The sequence below is a fragment of the Bombus bifarius genome, unplaced genomic scaffold, assembly GCF_011952205.1.
Source record: "Bombus bifarius isolate JDL3187 unplaced genomic scaffold, Bbif_JDL3187 scf7180000009243, whole genome shotgun sequence".
Taxonomy (NCBI): domain Eukaryota; kingdom Metazoa; phylum Arthropoda; class Insecta; order Hymenoptera; family Apidae; genus Bombus; species Bombus bifarius.
The window spans coordinates 3,520,893-3,542,676 of NW_022884989.1; the positions used below are offsets into that span (position 1 = coordinate 3,520,893).

Consider the following 21,784-nt stretch of genomic DNA (forward strand, 5'->3'; position numbering starts at 1 on the left):
TTGTAATTAATTTTGTATACATTTCGATTTACATGTCAAAGCTGATAAAAAATATTTTAGTTCTATAACTTCAATATAATATGATATTATACTTTTATACTTGTACAAAATTTAAACGTATCAGTTATTAAAGTTATAAGTTGATTCATTTTGATATTTGAATTTATATTTACATCATAGTTATTGTTTCATACTTCATAATATTGTAAAAAAATTTTCGTAATAATTTTACAACTAAACTGTATTTCTTTTTGTTTATTTGTTATGCACTAAATTTAGTTTTTTAAACTTTATGTTTACGTTATATATACAAAATACAAAAGTATATTTATATTTAATTGTAGCATAAAATGCATCCTACATAGTATCAAAAGCATAAAATCAATATATAAATATATAAAATATATATATAAATTATATTGAAGTGATAAACTATGAGGAATGTATGTATATTACCAGGTATTACTTAGCATTTAAATCCTTATAACCTTTGATCTTTTATATAATTTTGTTATCATATATAGAATAAAGTCTTTTTAAAATCAACAATGTTTATTTATTCCTATCCTGAAAATAGTATTTTAGCGCAATTAGCAATTATTGGAATAATTATAAAATTGTAGAATTACTAAAATAAGATATGTATATAAGTAGAAATTGGTAGAAAGTTAGGAGATAGATAAGATGCAATAGTTGGCAACACTGTCGGATCGAGAATCTCGAACAACGAGAGAGAAGGAAGTATCCATCACACATCCATCCATCCACCGTACAGAGCCCCGTTGCACGTCGGGAAATTGAACATGTACGTATGTCGTATGAGCGACGTAGAGCGTTGAATGTGTCGATTGCGTTCGGGGTTGGCTTGCACTTTTCGCGGTTAAATGTGCGCGCAGCAACGTCGCATGGTCAGCTATCAAGACGTTCGCGAACCCTTCTAATTTATAGTGACTAAGTGATAAGAGGAGAGGTGAAAAGAGAAACTTCTTTTCTTGGGACGCTCGCCAATTTCGGAGCTATAACATTCTATTGCGGCGTCGTTTTAACAAACAGTCGGGAGACACATAAAGGTTCACTGCTGTGTATCTGTGTGTGGAATATATCCAATCACGGAATTCGCGGGCTAAGATGCCCGACGTGGCTCCCGCGGACAACGTCGGCATCGAGATCAACGAAGATCGACGAAGCGGTGCACGGAGCGACGCTCGCTCCTGGTTTCCCGCGAATACACCTCCGATTCCATTTTTATCTATGCCCGCGCATATGGGTGAACAATTTGTCGTATTTTGAAACATCGGAGTGTTTGCAAATTAATTGACTGTTTTGAAGAAAAAAATATTTGTGTTTTATATACTACGGATGATTGCTATATTTTGTTCAAGATAACATAACATGAAAACAACGACAATTTGTTAGTGTATTATCTGTTCCTTTTTTCTTTCTCTCATGTATTTCTAATAAAATATGTAATACATGATTTTGGTACGAATATTTATGGTGCAATTTATAGATCTGGAAGAAGGACATATTAATTAAGGCTTAGTAGCAGGATTTACTCTAGTGGTTATATTGTCTTTTGTATTTATGCCTAATGTAAAATGTTACACATGAAGAAGTCAAAAGCGTTTTGATCAATCAATATATGTACTTTAAGTTTAAAAATTTACAAAATGAGAGAAACATAATCAAAAAGTGTCCATAAACTTAAGAGAATCATTTATTCATTTGCAAATTGTATATTGCATTTGTTTATATGGTTTTCCATACGTATTTATCATGTTTCTTCTCAAATTAAATAAAACCACTTATTGTTGCTATATATTAAGACCAGATTTCAGTCAGTAGAATAATTCTTTCTTACTGTTACGATACGCGAACAATTATTATTTGAGGTGCTTCATCTAAAAATAGATAATATACAAGATATTTATGTTGAATTTCAATGCTGGTTTTATGAAAGAATAATATTAAGTATCTTTCTAAAATGTGTGAGCAAACAGAAATTAATTATTTGGATGGAGATGTTGTTTGGGTGAAACTTGGAGGTTGTTGGTGGCCTGGACAAGTTACTGGGTTCCACAATTTACCTGAAGATATTCAACATGGATTTCAAAAGAAACCTTTAATAGCTGCTGTGAAGTTTTTTCAAGAAGATACATAGTAAGTAATCTTCAACTTATTTTTATTATATACTAAATCTATTAATGTTTTTAATATCATTTTTGGCTGATAGATATTTATATCTTTTATATATATGTGTGTGTCTTATTATTTTTTTCAGTGAATTTGTCAAGAACTATCAACAGATTTATAAATACAACTGCACCCTGAAAGATGAATTTATCAGGAAAGGGTTAGGTAATATTTCTTATATTTAGAATAGTATATTTCTTATGTATGAGTATACAGTTTAAAATAATATATATAATAGGGTAGGTTAGGAGGTCATTCAAACTTATTTTTTTTTTTTACTTATTTTTGCATATCAAATATTCTCCTGCCCAGGTATACCATCCAACCTGGCACATTTTGTATAATTATACATTTTATAACATTACTTACAGACAAATATAGAAGCAGATGCAAAGATGGATCCAGATACATGGACAAATTTCCTGGAGATGTTGAAATGGCTGAAAAGTTAACAGGAGGAGATCCTGATATATTAAGCCATGATAAATTTTCTCCAGAAGAAAAGCCAAATATATCAGCTTTATTTGGAGACAAGAAAATTCCTAAAAAGAAACGAGAACGTGAGGAAGGTCATAGAAAAAGTGATAATAGCGAAGTTGTACGAAAAATCACACATCCACGATTTTTAAAAGAAAGTGATCATGAAGTTCGGATACGTCAACAACCTAGCAGCTTACCATCTACACCGAATAATAGTGGGTCTCCACAATATCCTTGTCATTTATGTAATTTTACTTCCTCGCGAGTAAATGTTATTATTTGTCACATAAAAAGCCACAGATCAGGAAATTCACCAATGTCCAAATCTAAAGTAAAAACTTATTCTCAATATACAAGTAGGTATTCTGATGTAGATACTCCAAAAAGGAAATATACAAAGAAAGAAAAAGGTCAATCAAATAAGAATAAAAGCAGCAGTGAATCTGGAAAAAGAAAACAAATTAAACAAAATGAAAAAGTTGCTAAAAAGAAAAAGACTTCAGATCCTAAAATTCGCGATACTATATTAGCAGATTGGGAAGATGAATCAGATGAAGAACTTAGCTTGAATCAAAGCAATCCAACTGATATAGCATCTATGAATGATTCATCACCAAAAAATCAATTTGATTTTGACAAATCAGAAGAACTTAATGAAAAGAATAATACACTACCAGATGCTAGTGAAATTATTGCAGAAACTGAAAAATTACTTAAAGAAACCGAGACGCTTACAACAATTAATATAACAGAAGATTCTTTATCTGATAGTACTAATACTTCGAAAAATCTGAAATCAAATCTTGATAAACAGTCGTCCGAATTAGAAAAAGATGCTAGGATATCTGATGTTGAGAGTAATGAATCTACTAATAAATCACAGATGGAAAAAGAAACTTTTAATATTGACAGCGAAAATAAACCTACTGCATCAAATAAAGATAAAAAATTATTATTATCTTGTTTTGATTTCCATGAAGAAGAACCATCCATACCCCCTGTAAGGAAAAAGTCTCGCGCATTTCATCAGAAAAAAGAAATAATAAAAGAATTTGAAATGAGTCAAGCTTTAAAAACAGAACAAGAAAAAGAAATTGAACATAGTAAACCTGAAGATGAAGATAATAATACTAGTTCAAATGAATGTGAAAGATTAAATACACAGTCATCTTTAAGTGAGCAGAGTTTAGAAAAAAATAAAAACAATGACAAGGTTATAATTAATGATAAAGAGACAAATAATAAACTTGAACATACAAAGGAAAAAATTAAATCTGAGAAAGAATCAGAAAAAACACAGAAATCTAATGTTAATACTTGTGAAACAGAATTAGAAATCGTGGAAATATTTGAAGTTGAAAGGATTGAAGCTGAGAATGAAAATACTACAAATGCTTCAAAAAATGTTGAAACACAAAATTCTCCTACAACAAATGTAACGTCAAATATTAATAAGAAATTAACAGAAAACAAAAATTTAGATGTACAAAATATCCCCATTGATGATGAACAAACAGATATTAAAGATGCAACTATTAAAGGAAATGCAAAAAATGTAAAACAGGAACCTTTAAAGCAAGTTGAAGAAACTTCGTCTGAGCGTTTTACAGTAGAAACAGAAGATGAAGCTATGTCTGAATCTGCTGAAACATTTCCAGAACAAAGTGAAAATTCAGATGCAGATATGCTGGATCAAGATCAAGTGCCTAATTCAAATTCTACAAAAATTTTATCAAATGACGATCAGTTAAATATTACTCCACAAGCTCGTAAGTCCAGTAGTAAATTAAGAAAATCAGAACCTATGCGTGCTAATACTAGTGAAAGTGCCAGTGGTAGTGAAAGCCCAAAAATAAGGGATAATAAGAGCAATTCAAAAATATTTGAAAAATTTGAAATAGAAAGAACATCAGAATCTGATAGCGAGCGTTCATATGGTCGAAGAAAACGAAAACCAAATAAAAAATATTTAGAATCTGATATATATGTACAAGATGCAGATCAAATGATATGTAAGACTGATGAAAGTCAATCTGAAAGTGAGGAAAAATCTTCTGAAAAAATAAAAATTAAATCAAAGAGAAATAGGAAATTTATAGAAAATATTAAGAAAACAAGCAAGGACATTGATCTTAAAGAGGAAAAAGAAATAGAAATTTCCTGTAATACCATGCATACAACAGAAAATAATGTTAATTCTTCAAATATAGAATTAAAAGATGAATTATTTGAGAATACATCTAAAAACCAAATGTTTATAGAATTAGATACAAAACTTGCAGACAATCAAATTTCTATTGAAATTCCTAAGAAGTTACAAGTATCAACTGAGGAAAAAGTTCTACTAAAAGAATCTGATACATCTGTCCTTGAAGATACAAAATCTGTAGTCACAGAAGATAATACTGCTAAATTAGAAAGTACAATTCTCGAATATGAGAAAACAAAAGACAATGATACTGAAAGTGTATTAACTTCAAGTAATCTTTCACAAGAAGATTTAAAAGATCTAGAATCTCCTACTTCTCTTCAACTAGAACTTTCATCAGAGAAAGAAGCATCTTCTTATCAACAATTAGATACTTCAAAAACTGTTGACATGCTTCCTCCCAAAAAATCTCAAATAAAAAAGTTTGAATTATCACAAATTGATATTTCTGGTACTGATGAAACTCAAAAAATCATGATAGATCCTAAATTAAATAGTGGACAAGAACAAATGAAAAATTTAACTACTGAAACAATTGAAACTAGTACAGATACAGAGGCAATTAATTCTTTAAAGCAGGAGAAAGATGCTCCAGAAAAACTTGAGATAGACACAAATAATGTAGAAATTACAAAAGATGCAAATCAAATAGAGGAAGAAAATAAAATTCAAGGTGGAAACACAACTATACCAATAAATCAAAAAATTCAGCATGTGGAAATGGAAACATTGGAAAAAGAAGAACAAAAAACTAAACCAGAGAATTTAGAACAATTGCCTACAGACTCAATAAGTACATTAAGTGAGCAGCAAGCTCAAAATAGAACATCTATGCAAACAAGATATAAAGGAAAATTTACACCAGATACATGCACAAAATTAAAGAAAGATAAAGAGTTATTTCCTGAAGAAAAATCAACAAATACGTTCCAAGAAGCTTTCTTAAAAACTTTGCATATTGACAAGAAAAAGGGTATAGTTAATGATTCTGATACAACTGGTAAAGGAAAAAAAGGTAAGAAATTAGTGAAGAAAAAGCCTGAAGAAGAAATAGATAGAAATATATCTTCTGAGACAACTCAAAATATGACAACTGAAGATCCTATTATTCCAGAAAATTATCCTAATCTTTCTCAAGATAACAATTCTCAAGTCACAGTTATGAGCAATTTTGAAGGTATAGAAGTAGTAGTTGATCAAAATCTTGAAATTGATGCTAAAGTGGATGATACTATTTTTCAAAATGTTGACCAACTTACATCAACAAACGAATTTAATATCATGCCTAAATCATTGATACAATCACCTACTGAAGACAGTACTAAATCTATCAATATAGATGTGCAAAAGTTAGATGAATCTTCAAGATCATTAACTTCTACACCTTCCCCATCATCAGACGTTAATGTACCAGTAAAAAAACGTGAAATGCCACGAATAATTGAAAATGTAACATTGACCGAACCTATGCAAATTTTAAAGTCAAAATTATTAGACAAATTACCACAGAAAGGGATAAAACATAAATTAGAAACCGATGGTACAAAAAGATGTGACCAAAAGGGTGGTCCAAAAACGAAAATAATGAAAATTGAATCTGCATCTTCAAATACCAAACTGAAAACTGGTTCAAAGGTTACATCTCCACATTTGTCTTTGACTAAAAAGTTACAAGTTTTAAAAGCTGAAGAAGCAGAAACAGCTGCTATGTTAGAGGCACAAAATGAACAGTTAAATGTAAAAACTTCGAAAACTCCAACTACAACTACTACAACTGAAAAATATATTCAACAAAGTTCACAAAGCTTGGCAGATATGGAACTAGATATAAATTCAATGCCATTTGTTTTAAGTGAAGATGTTTTAACTCCAGAAAGCATTGAACAAATGCCTGTTGTTATATCTTCTATTATACCTGCATCTAGCACAATTCCAACACTATCTTTTACACCAACTACGCAAATAGTATCTCCCACTCAAAGTCAGTTCAAATTGAATGAAACTACAAATGAAATGTCACCTTCAAAGAAAAAGAGCGGTACTCCAGCAATTTTGAAAAACAAAACTAAAGCAAAACCTACAATTACAAGTATAAAAACGCTAGTGCCACCACTTACAGGTGGTGTGAAAGGTATAAAATTTCAAAATACACCAACAACAAACAAAGTGCCACCTCTTTTAACACAGAAGAGTACATCAGGAAAATATGTAGTAGTACAAACATCTGGAGGTCAACAATTGCGATATGGTGTTCAAGGAAAAACTGGTGTGCAACAAAAAATTGCTATACCTGGTAAAAGTACTGGAAACGCCCAAGTTGTTCATCAAGGTAGTAAAGTAGTTATATTAACATCAGCACAATCAGGCCAAACTAAAATGCTACCTTTAAATATTTCTAAAACATTAAGTGGCAAGGTTCAAAGAATTATGACAAATAAGGGTCAAGTGTATTGCCCTATCAGTCCTCAGGGTATTATAAATTCAAAAACACTCATTGCTCCGAAAGGAGATGGTGTTTCAGCAACAACATCTAAGCTTCCTGCTGGACATAAAATTATTAACACACAAGGTATAATAGCTTCAAAAGGACTTCTAACTCCTATCTCAGGAACAATTGGAAAGACTGCTTTACTGGGGACACTATCTCAAGGAATTTTCACAAAAGGTGGAATTTATACGCCAATAAGTGCTTCTACTTTGGGTGGGAAAACTATCATTGGATCAAAAGCCCTGGTTACAAAAGGTACAACCATTTTATCTTCACAGAATTTAGGTACTTCTAAAGCTATTTTGACCCCTATATCTCAAGCTATTTCTGGTAAAACAATTTTAAGCACTCAAGGTATAGTAAGCAGTAAGGCAACAGTTTTGACACCAATAACAGGACAGCAAGTAAAAGCTATTGCAGCAAAAAGTCCATCCAAAGGAAATAAAGTACAATACCAATCAACGCAACAAAAAGTACAGCTTCCTATGTTACAAAAATCGCAAAAAGTTCCAATGTCTGCTACTTCACAAGTAAGATCTGGTCAAATGAAAACTGGTGGCAGCAGTACAGTAGTATTGCAAAATACCATTCCTACACAAAAGACTGTGCAACAAGGAAAAAAAGTAATTAAACAGACAGTTGTACAGCAAGGTTCTACTTTTCAAAATATTGTATCTCAAAGTAGCCAACAGACAATAGGTATAAGTCCACAAATTCAACAGAAAGGAAAATCTGTATCTACATCAACTGTACAAAAAGTTATTATACCCCGAAGTAATCGACCTCAAAAAACACAACAAAAAATAGTTGTTCAAAAAGTACAAGAACCTGCAATTACGACTGTACAAAATATTCAATCAAAACAAACGGTCTCAGTACCACTAACTACTGTACCAAATGTATCTAAAACAACAATTCAGCAAAAACAGGCAGCTAGTACTACTGCAACTACAAGAATTAGTACAAAAGGCCAATCAGTAAATAAGACTACTACACAACAGCAGAAGAATTTGTTGAACATTGCAATGAATTCAGTAACTACGACTAACGTGAATACAAATGTTTCTACGTCTTTGTCTCTTCCACCATTGGAATCTACTGAATCTGAGAGGAAATCGAAAATAGATAATGTGCTTATTGAACCATTTCAAAAGGACCAGCCTAAACTAGAAAATTTCAATGTTGAGAAAGGTAATGAAATAGAAAAAATAGAAGAACCGAAAATAACGACACAACCACAAATAATGGCTTTGCCAACAGAAAGTACTGATGGAACACAAACTTATGTTTTGGTAACTATTGATGAACAAGGACAAATACAACCTCTTGATAATAATACTCTTATGTCACTAGAAGGTACTACGCAAAATCCAGATGGCACAAGAACATTATATATAGATCCTAGTTCTTTAGGAGAAGCAGGCACATTAGATAACATTGTTCTTCAATTTGATAATGCTGTATTACCAAATATACAAACAAGTGCTACAGAAACTACTCAAACAATTATATCAGAAAGTCTTCCTACTTCAGAAGTAATACACACATCAAATCAAGATATTTTAGCCGCTGCTCTGGCAAATACAGATTTTCAACAAGAGATAAATTTAACAGAAAATCCGGCAGGAAACGTAATGACCACTGGTTTGACTCAAACAAGTTTAATTAATCAAACTATCTTGCAGTCAACTATTGTACCTCCTACAGAACCAATATCTTCTCCTTGTGTGCTTGAAACTTCATTGACTTTAAATCAACCCATAATGACGCCTTTAGAAGTGCCTAGTAATTTGCCAATACAATCAGAGTCAACTCCAACTTCTGCTGTGACAACCATCCCGTCTTCTCTCGAACTACCAATAACAATCACAAGCCCTAATATTTCATATATTTCGACGGGAGAAGCACAAATACAAATCCCTGGTAATTCTATGCCAGATATTGGAGAAATTATGGAAAATCCAAGTACAGCAGAGATCGCTCGAGCGGAAATCCCCGCAAGTACTCAATATTTAGTATTACCAAACTTAGAAGATAATATTGCTGTAGGAACTTCGAGTGAACAGAGTAATACTATTTCAATGCCTAGTGTTTCATATTCAGTTTCAATACCAAATAATATAGTTTTACAAACTTCACAAGTTCAAACTACTCCTTCAATGCCAATAATAGATGATACCTATGCTGAAAATGTGCAATTTGCTTCAACTATAGAACCATCAATGGCACCAGAACAGACTTTTGTAGATGTACCTGTTTCTGAAATGCTTGTTTCAAAACCAGTTGTTTCCAAGAAAAACATAAAATCGCAAGACACTGCTGTAACATCAGAAATGGTAGTAACTCATAATGTTTCTACATCTTCCCAAGAATCTATTGTATCAACAAATGAATCTCCTTTATTAAATGAAGAACAAGATACCACAATACCATTGCAAGAAGTATACTCTTCTCAAGAAATTTCTATTAAGTCAGAAGAGATGCTCTTGGAACAAACAGTTACTAAGGAAGAGAATAATTCAAATGTGGGAATTAGTAGCCAAAGTGAAGAAGTTAGTAATAATGATAATATAGTACATGTACAAATTATGGAGCAACCGGATGATGCAATGACAAATAGTATGTCATTAATGGATGATAATACTTTAGTTACTTCTGAATCCAATGCAAAAATTTTGTCTGAAGAACATGCGAATTTTGAAGTTTCAAATTCAAATGAAATAGATACAAATAGGTCACAAGAAACACAGAATATAAAAAAATTTAAAGAATTAAGTTTTAATGAACAATCTGCTAATGAAGTTCATTCTCCCATATGTGAAAAACAAGCAGCAACATCCAATGAAGTAGAAGTTGCTCAAGAAGGGGCACAAATCCTACCAGCAGAGTCACTGAACCGTTTAGATGAACATAGTATGGATATAGATGAGGTTATTGAATCTAAAATTTATGCTGCAAATACAATGAAAGAATCCGAAGATTCTCAAAGAGATGAACCATCATCTCAAGGTGAATCAGATTTGATTCAAAGAAATTTAGAATTACATTTTGGAGAAACAAATGCAGAGGCTAGTCATGAAATACCATCACAATCATATGAACAGTTTGGAATAGCAATGACTACTGATTCCACTGATTTACCTAGTCAATCTGCTACAAAGTCTGAAAATTCAAAAGAACCATCACAATCAATAACATATGAACCTATGGAAACAGATGAAGAAGCTGTTGTAACAGAACCACCAACACAATCATTTGAACATTCAAAGATAAATGAAGCTTCTCAATCATATGAAGCATCTGCAGAAGCAAGTACAAACGCGCCTACCCAATCTTTTAACGAATTAATGCAAAGTCAAGAAGAAAGATCAACTATTGATGATGCAATTGATGATCAGACGTTCCCAACACAGAGTTACGAAGTTGGTAAAGCAGAAAATATTCCAGAAAATTTAGAAACGGATGCTGAAATTAGTCAGGAAGGAAATATGCCATCTCAATCTAACGATATTGGTACAGATGGGATTGGCACATCCTCAGTTTCTACAAATAATTCTGGACTTAATGAAGATGAAACTGCAAGTTCGTCTTATGTTCCAGAAACGCCTGAGAATCAAGAAAGAGATCCAGATCAAGAAAGTGCAATAAGTACGTCATCTTGTGAAATTCCACCTTGTGCTGAGTTGAATATTGCATCATCTAGTGCAGAGCATACAAGTATCCATGACAATGGAGTACCTGAAATACCTACATCTTCATATAATTTGAATCCAGACATTACTTCAACTCATGTGGATTCTGTACCAACCTCTAGTTATGAAGAGCAAAATGTATCAACTTCTTATGAAGTTCCAATCTCAATGCCAGGTCTAGAGGAAACATCCTCTCAGAATTTTGTTACAGAAAGTACAGATCATAGAAACGAACCATCTAGTTATTATACTCATCACCAGGAGGTAACAGCAAGCTATTATGAATCTGTAGGGCAAGAAACAAATTCGAGATTAGTTGAAGATCCACAAGAGGAAGTTACTCCTAGCTATTATGACAGTAATCCACAAGAAGCAAGTCAAAGTTATTTTAATCCAGAGGAAGCCACACCAAGTTATTCCAGTCATAATGTCTCTCCCAGTTATTATGATCACAGACCAGAAAGTGAAGCAAGTCAGAGCTACTATTCTGCAGATGACATAGAAAAATCAGAGCAGTCTTCCTCACAAAATATTGAGGCATCACAAAGTTTCTATCAAGAACAATCTGATGAATTAAAATTAACTCAACAAGGAGAAGCTACACCAACATATACAGAAAGATATCCAGTCGATTACACATTAGAGAATTCACCAATAGACAGGCACGATCTTGTAGAAAGTTCTGTATCAGCCACTAGGCCTACAGAGAGGTAATATATTATGATGAGAAGTAGCGTTGTGCTATAAAAAGAGTCCTTGTTTTTATAGACTAATGGACATTACAGCCATTGATAGATAAACTCATCTATTTTCAAATGTAAATATAATATTAAGATGATAAATAACTAAATATAAGTTAAAATTAGATTCTTATCTATAATTTATAACTATACATATACATATATATGTATATATATGTATGTATATACACATACATATGTATATATATGTATGTATATATACATACATACATACATACATACATACATACATACATACATACATACATACATACAGACAGACAGACAGCAGACATACATAATACATACATACATACATATATGCATACATGTTATCACAAATGCACAATGCTTATATACATCTGTGCATAAATATGTATGTATATATGTGTATATATTAATTATATATATTCGTACATAGAATTTGATAAGTGAGCAGTGTAATTACAGAGGAAAACTATGGTTTTGTTACAAAAATATTATCTTATACATATATCCATCTTATTTAATATATTGAAAAAATATAAACATTTCAATATATTGAATTAGATTATCATTCATAGCTTCTTTCTCCTTTCTTTTAACTAGATACAATACTTTATCATATACTAAATTGATTATATGTTTTCAAATACAATACATATGCAATGTGTATATTGTAAAATTTTGTAAACTGTCATTGGGATAGTAGTAACAACTGTTAATTATTGCTAGTTTTGCAATAAAACTTAATAGTTACACTATATGGACAAATACAAAATGTAAAATATTTGTATATTATCGTGGGTTCTTATGGAGAATAATCGGAATCGAATAAAAATCAGAAAAATAATTCAGTGAAACTTTACTACTACTCCATAATGACAAGTCCTAATGAACGTATAAAAACTAAATGCACAATATATCTTCAGTAAGTACCAGTAATGTACGTCCCAAGATATTTGTAAAATTCAAATAGAAAGTTTCTTGGATTATTCTTTAAAGACTTAATTTTTCAAATAAGTTTTTCATTCTCCGTTTTCACTACTTATGAATCTATTTACTGACAGGAAAGTCTTTATGTATAATCAGAAGTGTAGATAATTAAGAGAATCAAGAATTGAATTATTACACATACATTGTTTATTTGTAGGTAATAGTTTACATTTATGAGAAATAAAGAAGCCTATTATTTGAATTATAATAATGTATAATCCGTGTGCTGAAATGTAAAGAATAAAAGAATTTAATAGGAGATCTGTCATGTTTGAAATGAGTTAATATTTACAGGGGAGTAAATTAAAAATAAATTAATAGAAATAAACGATTTAATGTAAACAAGATCATTTTATTCCTGTGAAATATTTACAATTACATGCCGCAATTTTATATGTACAAATTTTTACACATGCGTATTAATATACATGAATATTTTTAATAGTTTTAACATGTTTTAATAGTTTTTCTAATAATTTAGAACAAATAATTCTTTTTGAAGAATGATGTAACCCTCAAACAAGACAGATTTCCCCACATATTCTAATATAAAAACAGTTATATTATATTCTTTATAAACTCATGTTATCAAAAAGAAATTTGTTTTTATTTCTCGTGGCGTTTTCAATCGTGATCACGCATGTATATATTATGTTACTGTTACGGGAAGAAAGTTATTGACTATGATATATCGGATTTGATGGAAGAGAAATTAAGTCAGAGAAATTTTCGAAAATGGACTGAATTGTTAATATTCTTTGATTGCTTCTTGAATTCAATCAATATATACATAAATACACATGTACATATATTTTTCAAAGCAATTATATTATAAAAGTTTCTATACTTATAAATAGTATGTAATACTGTGAAATGGGGAAAATATAATTACATTTTCTATTAAAATTTTCTGGTACAATCGTAAGTTGGGATATAATTGCTTCATTGAAGTAATCAAATTTAAGTGACATAAAGTGATATTGATTAAAATAGCATTAATGCGTTGTTATATGGATAACAATTTGATATTTTCATCACTAACAATATTATCTTTTTATTTCTACAGTGTGCACCACATACACGATTGTAACTAAGAGATAAAATAAATACATAAATATTTACGTAACAAATTATATATACAATAAATGTTTTTGTTGTTTTATTATTTGGACATGCCCATTACAATAAATTTTTGCCTGTAAAAAAATATATTTACTATTTTATTTAATGTATTTTCATAAAGAAATTTACGAAAGTAATTTACGAAAATTGTTGACATATATATAATTTACATGTATAGTTCACATATATTATGCAGTAAAAATTTTTTTTATTGTGGTCATATGACATGTTAATTATTAAACATTTTTGTATGCAATTTACAAACATATAAAAGGTTCTAGTATATATTTGTTATTATTATCAAAGATTTATTACCTAAAATAATCCCAAAATACAATAAATTATGTTACATTTATAGATGTATGGTCATTTATATACAATATAGTAATATTTGCAATAGTTATGAAGGAACACAGTCTTTACAATCATTATCTCGATTGATTTAGTTTTATTTTCGCCAGTATTGTGCAAACTTGTGTAATTGTTCCACTAATACTGCCATTACAGCTGTTACTGATAAGTCCAAAAGATTATGTACATAATGCACTGCTTCTTCGTCGCTCAAATCCAATCGTAGTTTATCTTGAACTTTTTTAACAGCTTTATCTGGTTCTAAAGCTATGTCTGGTACACTAGCATCAACCATTAACGAAAACAAATTTAGAATTAAATTTGCATGTCTGCGCAAATGTAGAAATGCAGTATAACATTGTTTTCGAAATTCATGATAATGTTCCGAACCTACGCCTCCCATAGCTTCAACCATCTCTTTACTCAATTTCATTGGTGGTGGTAAAGGCTTTGGATCTCGACCCAAAATATAGCCGAAATCTATATGAAAGAGTTTACCTAAAATATAAATGTTATTCGGTTTTATGAAATGCTTATAATTTTATATATGTATGTTTATTGATTTCACAGCTTATATAACTAACAAATTTATACCAGAAATTACCTGACGTTGTTAAGAGTAAATTATCTAAATGCCGGTCACCAACACCAAGTACATATGTGATAATGCAGTAACCGGCTGAAATTTTATGATTTTATATAATTCAATTTGATATGAATTATTTTGGCAAGACATAATTCTTACCACAACTTCGAACATAAGTATCCATAACTTCAGGTACAACACCATAAGGACCATTTTCGGATGGATGATGTTTTCGGAAAAAGCTTAATATGGAACCTTCACTAGCTAGAACTTCTGCAACTGTTGTAGATTCAATAAATTGTAAAAAACCATGTCTAGTACTTGTTGCAAGTACCCTAAAAATAAAGTAATTCATATTTTAAATAACGTTATATGTTGACAGATTGTTCTAAGAACTTTTACCTGTAAGGAGTAAGCTTTAAATCCAAATTTTCTCTTCTTAATAATTTATCCATAAGTGCAATTGTTTGTAAAATTAATTGATCTTGTCTGAGGTCATCGCCATGTTTAAAAATCGCAATGTATTCGCTGTTTTCCGTTGTTAAAAATGTTAATTTAGAAGGCATAAGAGCCGATTTAAAAAGACTGGCTCTAAAAAATAACTTACATTACTTAAATATATCATATATCATTATTATGTAAAAAGAATTGCACATACTTTTCAGGTATAATTCCCTTGATACAAATTTCTGGATCCAAGGGAAAAGGTATTGGTTCAAAATTGGAAAAATTGATTTTAAATGCTGGATCCGGATCTGCCAATAATATCCTGAGCCGGTCAGTTTTCTTTTTACGATTTCCGCTTTCTCGTGCAACTGCTTTTACCAATGCTACTAATTGATCAATAAACATTTTTTGGCGTAAAAGAAATGCTCTTCTTTTTTGCCAAACAGCATTTCCTTGTGCTAGCATCATTGAAAACATTGACATTACAGTATTATACATTTCCTTAACCCGAGTATCTTGTTTTGCACTTATGGATGGATCACTTTGATCTTCACATTCAATAGAGAGATACCAATAAAAGTAATTAGCCAGTGTAGTATTTTGGCATGCACGAGTAATCAGAAAAGATGCCAAATCCATAAGAGAATCTTGACTTGCTGAGAAATGTCCACTTTCAGATTCACTGGACTGTAAATCATGTATAACTATTCGTAACAAATTAGAGAAATTCAATGTTTATACTATAAAATTACTTACCGTTGTTACAGCTGTAGATGAAGAATCATTAATTTGTACTTCTCTATCTAATTTTTCAACTTTTTCAGATTCCTTTTCTTTTATTAATGTTTGATGTGCCCTTTTGATGCTTTCAAAATCTTCATACTTCAAAGCTTGTACTAATTGTAACAAATATAACATTAAGTCATCATCAGGTGCTTGATTAAGTCGAGTAATAGCATATCTTCTAACAGCTGGATGTGTAAATGCTGGGCCAAGTAACTCTAATGCATCTTCAGGGTCAGGTGGTGCCCATAATGCTAACATTTCTAATGCTTGTCGTTCTTCTCCAGCAACTTTCCAATTTACGCATTTCACGAATTTTGTTAACGCCTTCTTTTGATTTGACAAATAAAATCTATATTTCCAAATAAGATCTTGTTCTTCTGTAGAAAGAGCCGTTGTTGGCGGATAACTTAATATTATGTTTAAAGCATCACGAACATTTGAAGTTGGTTTTAATTCTCGAGTATGGCCACCGCTTCGTAAACTTCGAGCCAATTTATGATGTTTTGCTTCCACAAGATTTTCCTAACAATAAAAATATATGAATGAATATAAGAATTATATGTATACTACACATAGATATATATAAGATAATGATTTAAAGGTAAACCAAATAATAAGAACTGACTTTTTTATCTTCTTTCTTCCCTGGAAATATTTATAGCTTTCATGATAATAATCATATAAATAAAGTTGAAATCTATTGTATATTTTATATAAAAGTTTGTAATTATACTTACTTGCAAAATTTCATAATCGGGCAAAGTTACAACATCTGGTTGTGATCTGTGTTGAACAACTTCATCCCCATCTTTTTCATAATACACTATAGAGTACTATAAATATATATAAAATATTTAAAATATTTAGGTTAATAATAAAAGTTTATAATAAAATTATAAATAATAATTATATAATAGCCCGCAGCACTTAAATTTGAAGTTTTTCATACCGGTATTCCATCCATAGTAATTTCAGGAAACTCAATCATTAAGTACAAGTATTCAGATGCTCTTTTTTCTCTTTCATTAATTAACTCAATTTCTCTAAATGTTAGTCGGTCCAGCCAGTCAACTTTATTCATTTGACCATTCCTGTGCTTCTTGACAAGTTTTGCTAATCGTTGCATTTGTTCTTTCCCATGATCTCTAGTTTTTCCTGGTGTACTAGTTAGTACACTACCATCTGCTTCTACTCCAGGCCACACTCTAAGGTCTAGCATTCCTTGACGAAACACTCCATGTTTTCCAAATAAAGATATTGTTGTACCACCAACTGGTAATTTTCTACCAGGTCCAGCACAGTCATATAAACTTATACATAATTGAGCATCTCGTGGTAGATCAGAATAAGAAATAGGTAGAGTTACCCATTGATTCCAACTAAGAAAATTCATATATATATTACACGTATTTTAGAAAAATACTGCCACCATACTTCCAAAACAATAATACATACTTCCAACGTGATGTGAAATGTTTATATGCTGTATGAACGGGTAAAGCAAGTGGTCTACCACCAGCCCACACCTGTAAAGAAGCTGCTAAATCCCCACGTCCTCCATTGGTTCCATATAGACCAGAGTATTTCAACATAGGGTCGATAAGCAATTTATCATATTCTGGTCGTTGTCTTTTTCCTTCTAATGTTCCTCTATGAAAAGGAAAATGTATTATATTAGAATAATTTACATTAAAATTGATATGTATTCATATGGCATTTTAATTAAAAGATCCAGATAATCTGCAATGAAATATTTGATTGTCTGTACTACATTTAAATTACAATTTGTAAGCGGATTATTTTATATTTTATGGTACTACTAGTAGTCCACCTGTTTTTATTGGGGAGATACATTATGGAACTTTTATTATGGTAACCTGATAGCAGCTGATACTGACACTTATTACATTTCACACACTTACAATTAAATCTTACATTTTAATTTGTATTTTCGTGTCTAACGAAGAACTGTACACATAGAAAAACTTATCATTAATATCTTCCATCATTTTATGAAATTACAAAGTTAACATATTTCTCTACTTCACATTTTCCATGATTCTGCCGCGTCTACCGTGCTTAATACATTGGTATATATACCATACTGTATGAAGGAATATTGCTATCATAGGAATGTAGATATATGTATGTACATGACATATATAGGTATAAATATTTCCTAATAGAGTCATCTATAGTATTTTTAGTAATATAAAAAGTTATGGTAACAGGTGTTGCAATTTTTATATTATCGATTGTTAATCAGAAAGTTATGATATAACTTTCATACTTTCGTTTACAAGTAGGCAACTTACCATTTGTAAACAAAGTTACAGCATCGCACAAAATCTGTATAAATAATGTATAAAATACATAATTTATATCTTAAAGTGTACCTTTTAATTTTACTTCTAATCTTGTTGTAAATTTACTAACAATAAAGATTTGTCTTATTTTATCAAGTATTAAAGATATTATACAAGTATTATGAAATAAAGATATTATAATAAATAAATAAATAAAGATATTAAATATTATTTCTTTCTATTATCATTTTTTATTCTTATTTATTTCACATCAATACACGACATGTTTTTGTGATTATGTTTTTTATTCTTACAGCCTTGTTGTACTTTGACAGATAAATAAATCATAAAACATAATATTTTAATATAAATATTTATTATTGAGATATATATAGTATTGCTTGAATAAAAAGTAAGCAGTTATTTTATTCCTGTTTTTATATTACTGTGAATTAAAAAGATTTTAATAAAAACAAAAGCAAGGAGGAAATTCTTCTCTGGCAAAAGCAATCATAGGGACATTTCACATTTTTGTTGGTAGTACCCATTTTACTGAAGTATATTTCATTCTAGGAATATTCTTCAATCGTCATTCCCATTTATAACCAATTATTACAAGATCTCGTCTTTCGTTTTCTTCTGAAAAAGTCAGGCGTGTACTTAACTATCATTTTTTGTCACAGTATTTTACTACTATAGTAATTGAAGAAAAATGTTTGGATCAGGGGCTGCTCCGATCGTAGTATTGAGTATGTAAAACAATTACGGTTTTGATTGTCATTTGTTTCAATAGTGAGATTAAGAAAAGCTTATTTCGTTATGTCGTGTGCATTGATTATTGCAGGTCAAAATACGAAAAGGGATACCGGTCGAAAAGTTCAGAGAGAAAATATACAAGCTGGGAAGGTGAGTCTGTACGATGCATAATTTACGTACATATTTGCCTTTTAAGGCCTTCATTAAATATCTATACGCCCACGTGTATATTCTATATGAATAACTTTCGTTACGAAAAATTGATGCTACGTAATAATATAAAATGTAGTATTTATAACATTTATGGCAAATAAGGTCGAAGTAAAATTAATATATCAAATATTAAATAAATTTCTTTAAAATTGAGAACGAATGTGAATTAATTCTACATCATTTACATATCTAGGTGTTTCTTAAAATAAATTTAAATAAATTTATTTTTACATTTAACATGAATCTACGAATTTTTAAATGTTGTATTTTTTATAAAGGCCATTGCAGATGTTATTCGAACATGTTTGGGACCACAAGCAATGTTAAAAATGTTGATGGATCCAATGGGAGGTATAGTTATGACCAATGATGGAAATGCTATATTACGAGAAATAACGGTACAACATCCAGCTGGAAAATCTATGATAGAAATAGCTAGAACTCAAGATGAAGAAGTTGGGGATGGCACTACATCGGTTATTGTATTGGCAGGGGAAATTTTAGCTACTGCTGAACCTTTTCTTGAACAAAATATGCATCCTACAATTATAATAAGAGCATTTCGCCAGGCTTTGGAAGATATGGTGGCCATTCTCAATGAACAAGTCAGTATAGATCTGGATTGCAACAATAGAAGCAAATTGATTCAGGTCATTAATTCCTGTGTGGGCACCAAATTTATTGGACGTTGGTGTGAATTAGCATGTCAAATTGCTTTAGATGCAGTTTATACTGTAATGCTTGAAGAGAATGGTAGAAAAGAAATAGATATAAAGCGTTATGCAAAGGTGGAAAAAATCCCTGGTGGCACTATTGAGGATAGCACTGTTCTTAAGGGAGTAATGTTCAATAAGGATGTTACTCATCCAAAAATGAAAAGATATATTAAGAATCCAAGAATAGTTCTATTGGATTGTTCCTTAGAATACAAAAAAGGAGAATCGCAAACTAATATAGAAATAATGAAAGATACTGATTTTACCAGGATTTTAGAATTGGAAGAGGAGTTTGTTAAGAAAATGTGTGAAGATATTATATCTGTAAAACCAGATGTAATAATCACTGAAAAAGGAGTATCAGATTTAGCACAACATTATCTTGTCAAAGCTGGAATTTCTGCTATCCGTAGATTGAGGAAAAGTGATATTAACAGAATTGCAAGAGCTTGTGGTGCAACTGTTGTTAATCGTACAGAAGAATTACGGGAGGAAGATGTTGGTACTAGAGCTGGTCTTTTTGAAATTAAAAAACTTGGGGATGAATACTTTTGCTTTATTACAGAATGTAAAGATCCCAAAGCATGCACTATAATTTTGAGAGGTGCCAGTAAAGATGTGTTAAATGAAACTGAAAGAAACTTACAAGATGCTCTTCATGTTGCAAGAAATCTTCTTATTGAACCTAAATTAGTACCAGGTAATATTTATTATTAAAATAGCATAATACACAAACGGGCATATAAAATTTTATTGTATTATTTTAATAATAATTTTATTAAATTATTATATTGTATTTGTATTCTTATATATAAAGGTGGAGGAGCTGTGGAAATGGCAGTATCAAGGCTTCTAACAGAAAAAGCAGCAAGACTTGCAGGTGTAGAGCAATGGCCTTACAAAGCAGTGGCACAAGCATTAGAAATAATTCCAAGAACGCTTGCACAAAATTGTGGAGCAAATACAATCAGAACCTTGACTGCATTACGGGCAAAACATGCTACTGAAGGAATGACATGGGGTATTGATGGAGAAACTGGTCAATTGGTAGATATGAAAGAACGTGGAATTTGGGAGCCTCTATCTGTGAAACTGCAAACATATAAAACAGCTATTGAAACTGCTATTTTGCTGTTAAGAATTGATGATATTGTATCAGGAAGCAAGAAGAAGAAATCAGATAATGAGCCTGGTCAACCTGCACAAGTTTCAGAAGAATCTATGAAAGATTAAAAACACTGAATTTATATTGCACTTGCAAAGCTTTTATTTGTTAACATTTCATAATTCATACTCATGATAATTTTATTAAAATTTAATTCATGTTTATGAGAAGCATTATTTGCCTGTCTGTATGCATTTTCATAATAATAAAAATACTTTAAGGTATTAAAAATTGATGCAAATATTATATCTATTTATATATTGTTTTCAGTAGTTTATTTCCCTATCCGTATCAACAATGTTTCATAAACTGTCTCAGTGCATGTTTAATATATAGCAAAATAATAACATAATACTGCTTAAATATTATGTTCTGAATTTTTATGTACCTACCACTTTCACATTTGCATTATAATACTTGTTATTAACTTCAGTTCCACCAAATGGATAGATATTTTTATTCAAAATATTGATGTTTATAAATTTTTAATTATTCTTAAATTTTATATTCATATATCAGTGTCTCAAATAGCTTGAACTATTCTCATTACTTCAAATAT

General features: G+C 30.5%; 3 protein-coding genes across 4 annotated transcripts; 2 read left to right on the top strand and 1 right to left on the bottom strand.

Moving 5' to 3' along the window:
* The first annotated feature begins 722 nt into the window (after positions 1-722).
* Positions 723-11,963, top strand: LOC117214642 (mucin-3A-like). Its single transcript, XM_033460841.1, has 3 exons — positions 723-2,160; positions 2,282-2,358; positions 2,565-11,963. Exons 1-3 carry the CDS (start codon positions 1,985-1,987, stop codon positions 11,774-11,776), a joined length of 9,465 nt encoding a protein of 3,154 aa, XP_033316732.1. The 5' UTR covers positions 723-1,984; the 3' UTR covers positions 11,777-11,963.
* Positions 11,964-14,347: 2,384 nt separating this feature from the next.
* Positions 14,348-18,172, bottom strand: LOC117214699 (phosphatidylinositol 3-kinase catalytic subunit type 3). Of its 2 annotated transcripts, none has more exons than XM_033460940.1 (10): positions 17,992-18,172; positions 17,525-17,719; positions 17,019-17,448; positions 16,807-16,902; positions 16,040-16,591; positions 15,495-15,970; positions 15,239-15,427; positions 14,996-15,171; positions 14,855-14,929; positions 14,348-14,748 (listed from the first exon to the last, which is right to left on the bottom strand). In XM_033460940.1, the coding sequence occupies exons 2-10, from the start codon at positions 17,659-17,661 to the stop codon at positions 14,348-14,350; spliced, it is 2,532 nt and encodes an 843-aa protein (XP_033316831.1). In that variant the 5' UTR covers positions 17,662-17,719; positions 17,992-18,172. The 2 variants fall into 2 exon arrangements, with proteins under 2 accessions (XP_033316831.1, XP_033316830.1); XM_033460939.1 differs by having other exon boundaries at positions 18,005-18,078.
* A 753-nt stretch (positions 18,173-18,925) lies between these two features.
* On the top strand, positions 18,926-21,473 carry LOC117214659 (T-complex protein 1 subunit gamma). The gene is made up of 4 exons (XM_033460865.1): positions 18,926-19,124; positions 19,220-19,281; positions 19,623-20,760; positions 20,878-21,473. Exons 1-4 carry the CDS (start codon positions 19,088-19,090, stop codon positions 21,291-21,293), a joined length of 1,653 nt encoding a protein of 550 aa, XP_033316756.1. The 5' UTR covers positions 18,926-19,087; the 3' UTR covers positions 21,294-21,473.
* The last annotated feature ends 311 nt before the right edge of the window (positions 21,474-21,784 follow it).

What these genes read in the sequence shown, in the direction of transcription:
- LOC117214642 (XM_033460841.1), top strand. Translation starts at nt 1,985, where the DNA reads ATGTGTGAGCAAACAGAAATTAATTATTTGGATGGAGATGTTGTTTGG. An exon ending in TTTTTTCAAGAAGATACATA is followed by an intron (nt 2,161 to 2,281) that starts GTAAGTAATCTT and finishes TATTTTTTTCAG; the next exon opens with TGAATTTGTCAAGAACTATC. An exon ending in ATTTATCAGGAAAGGGTTAG is followed by an intron (nt 2,359 to 2,564) that starts GTAATATTTCTT and finishes CATTACTTACAG; the next exon opens with ACAAATATAGAAGCAGATGC.
- LOC117214699 (XM_033460939.1), bottom strand. Translation starts at nt 18,078, where the DNA reads ATGATGGAAGATATTAATGATAAGTTTTTCTATGTGTACAGTTCTTCG. An exon ending in CATCTACAGCTGTAACAACG is followed by an intron (nt 15,971 to 16,039) that starts GTAAGTAATTTT and finishes CATGATTTACAG; the next exon opens with TCCAGTGAATCTGAAAGTGG. An exon ending in TACTTATGTTCGAAGTTGTG is followed by an intron (nt 14,930 to 14,995) that starts GTAAGAATTATG and finishes ATAAAATTTCAG; the next exon opens with CCGGTTACTGCATTATCACA.
- LOC117214659 (XM_033460865.1), top strand. Translation starts at nt 19,088, where the DNA reads ATGTTTGGATCAGGGGCTGCTCCGATCGTAGTATTGA. An exon ending in TGCTCCGATCGTAGTATTGA is followed by an intron (nt 19,125 to 19,219) that starts GTATGTAAAACA and finishes TGATTATTGCAG; the next exon opens with GTCAAAATACGAAAAGGGAT. An exon ending in TGAACCTAAATTAGTACCAG is followed by an intron (nt 20,761 to 20,877) that starts GTAATATTTATT and finishes TTATATATAAAG; the next exon opens with GTGGAGGAGCTGTGGAAATG.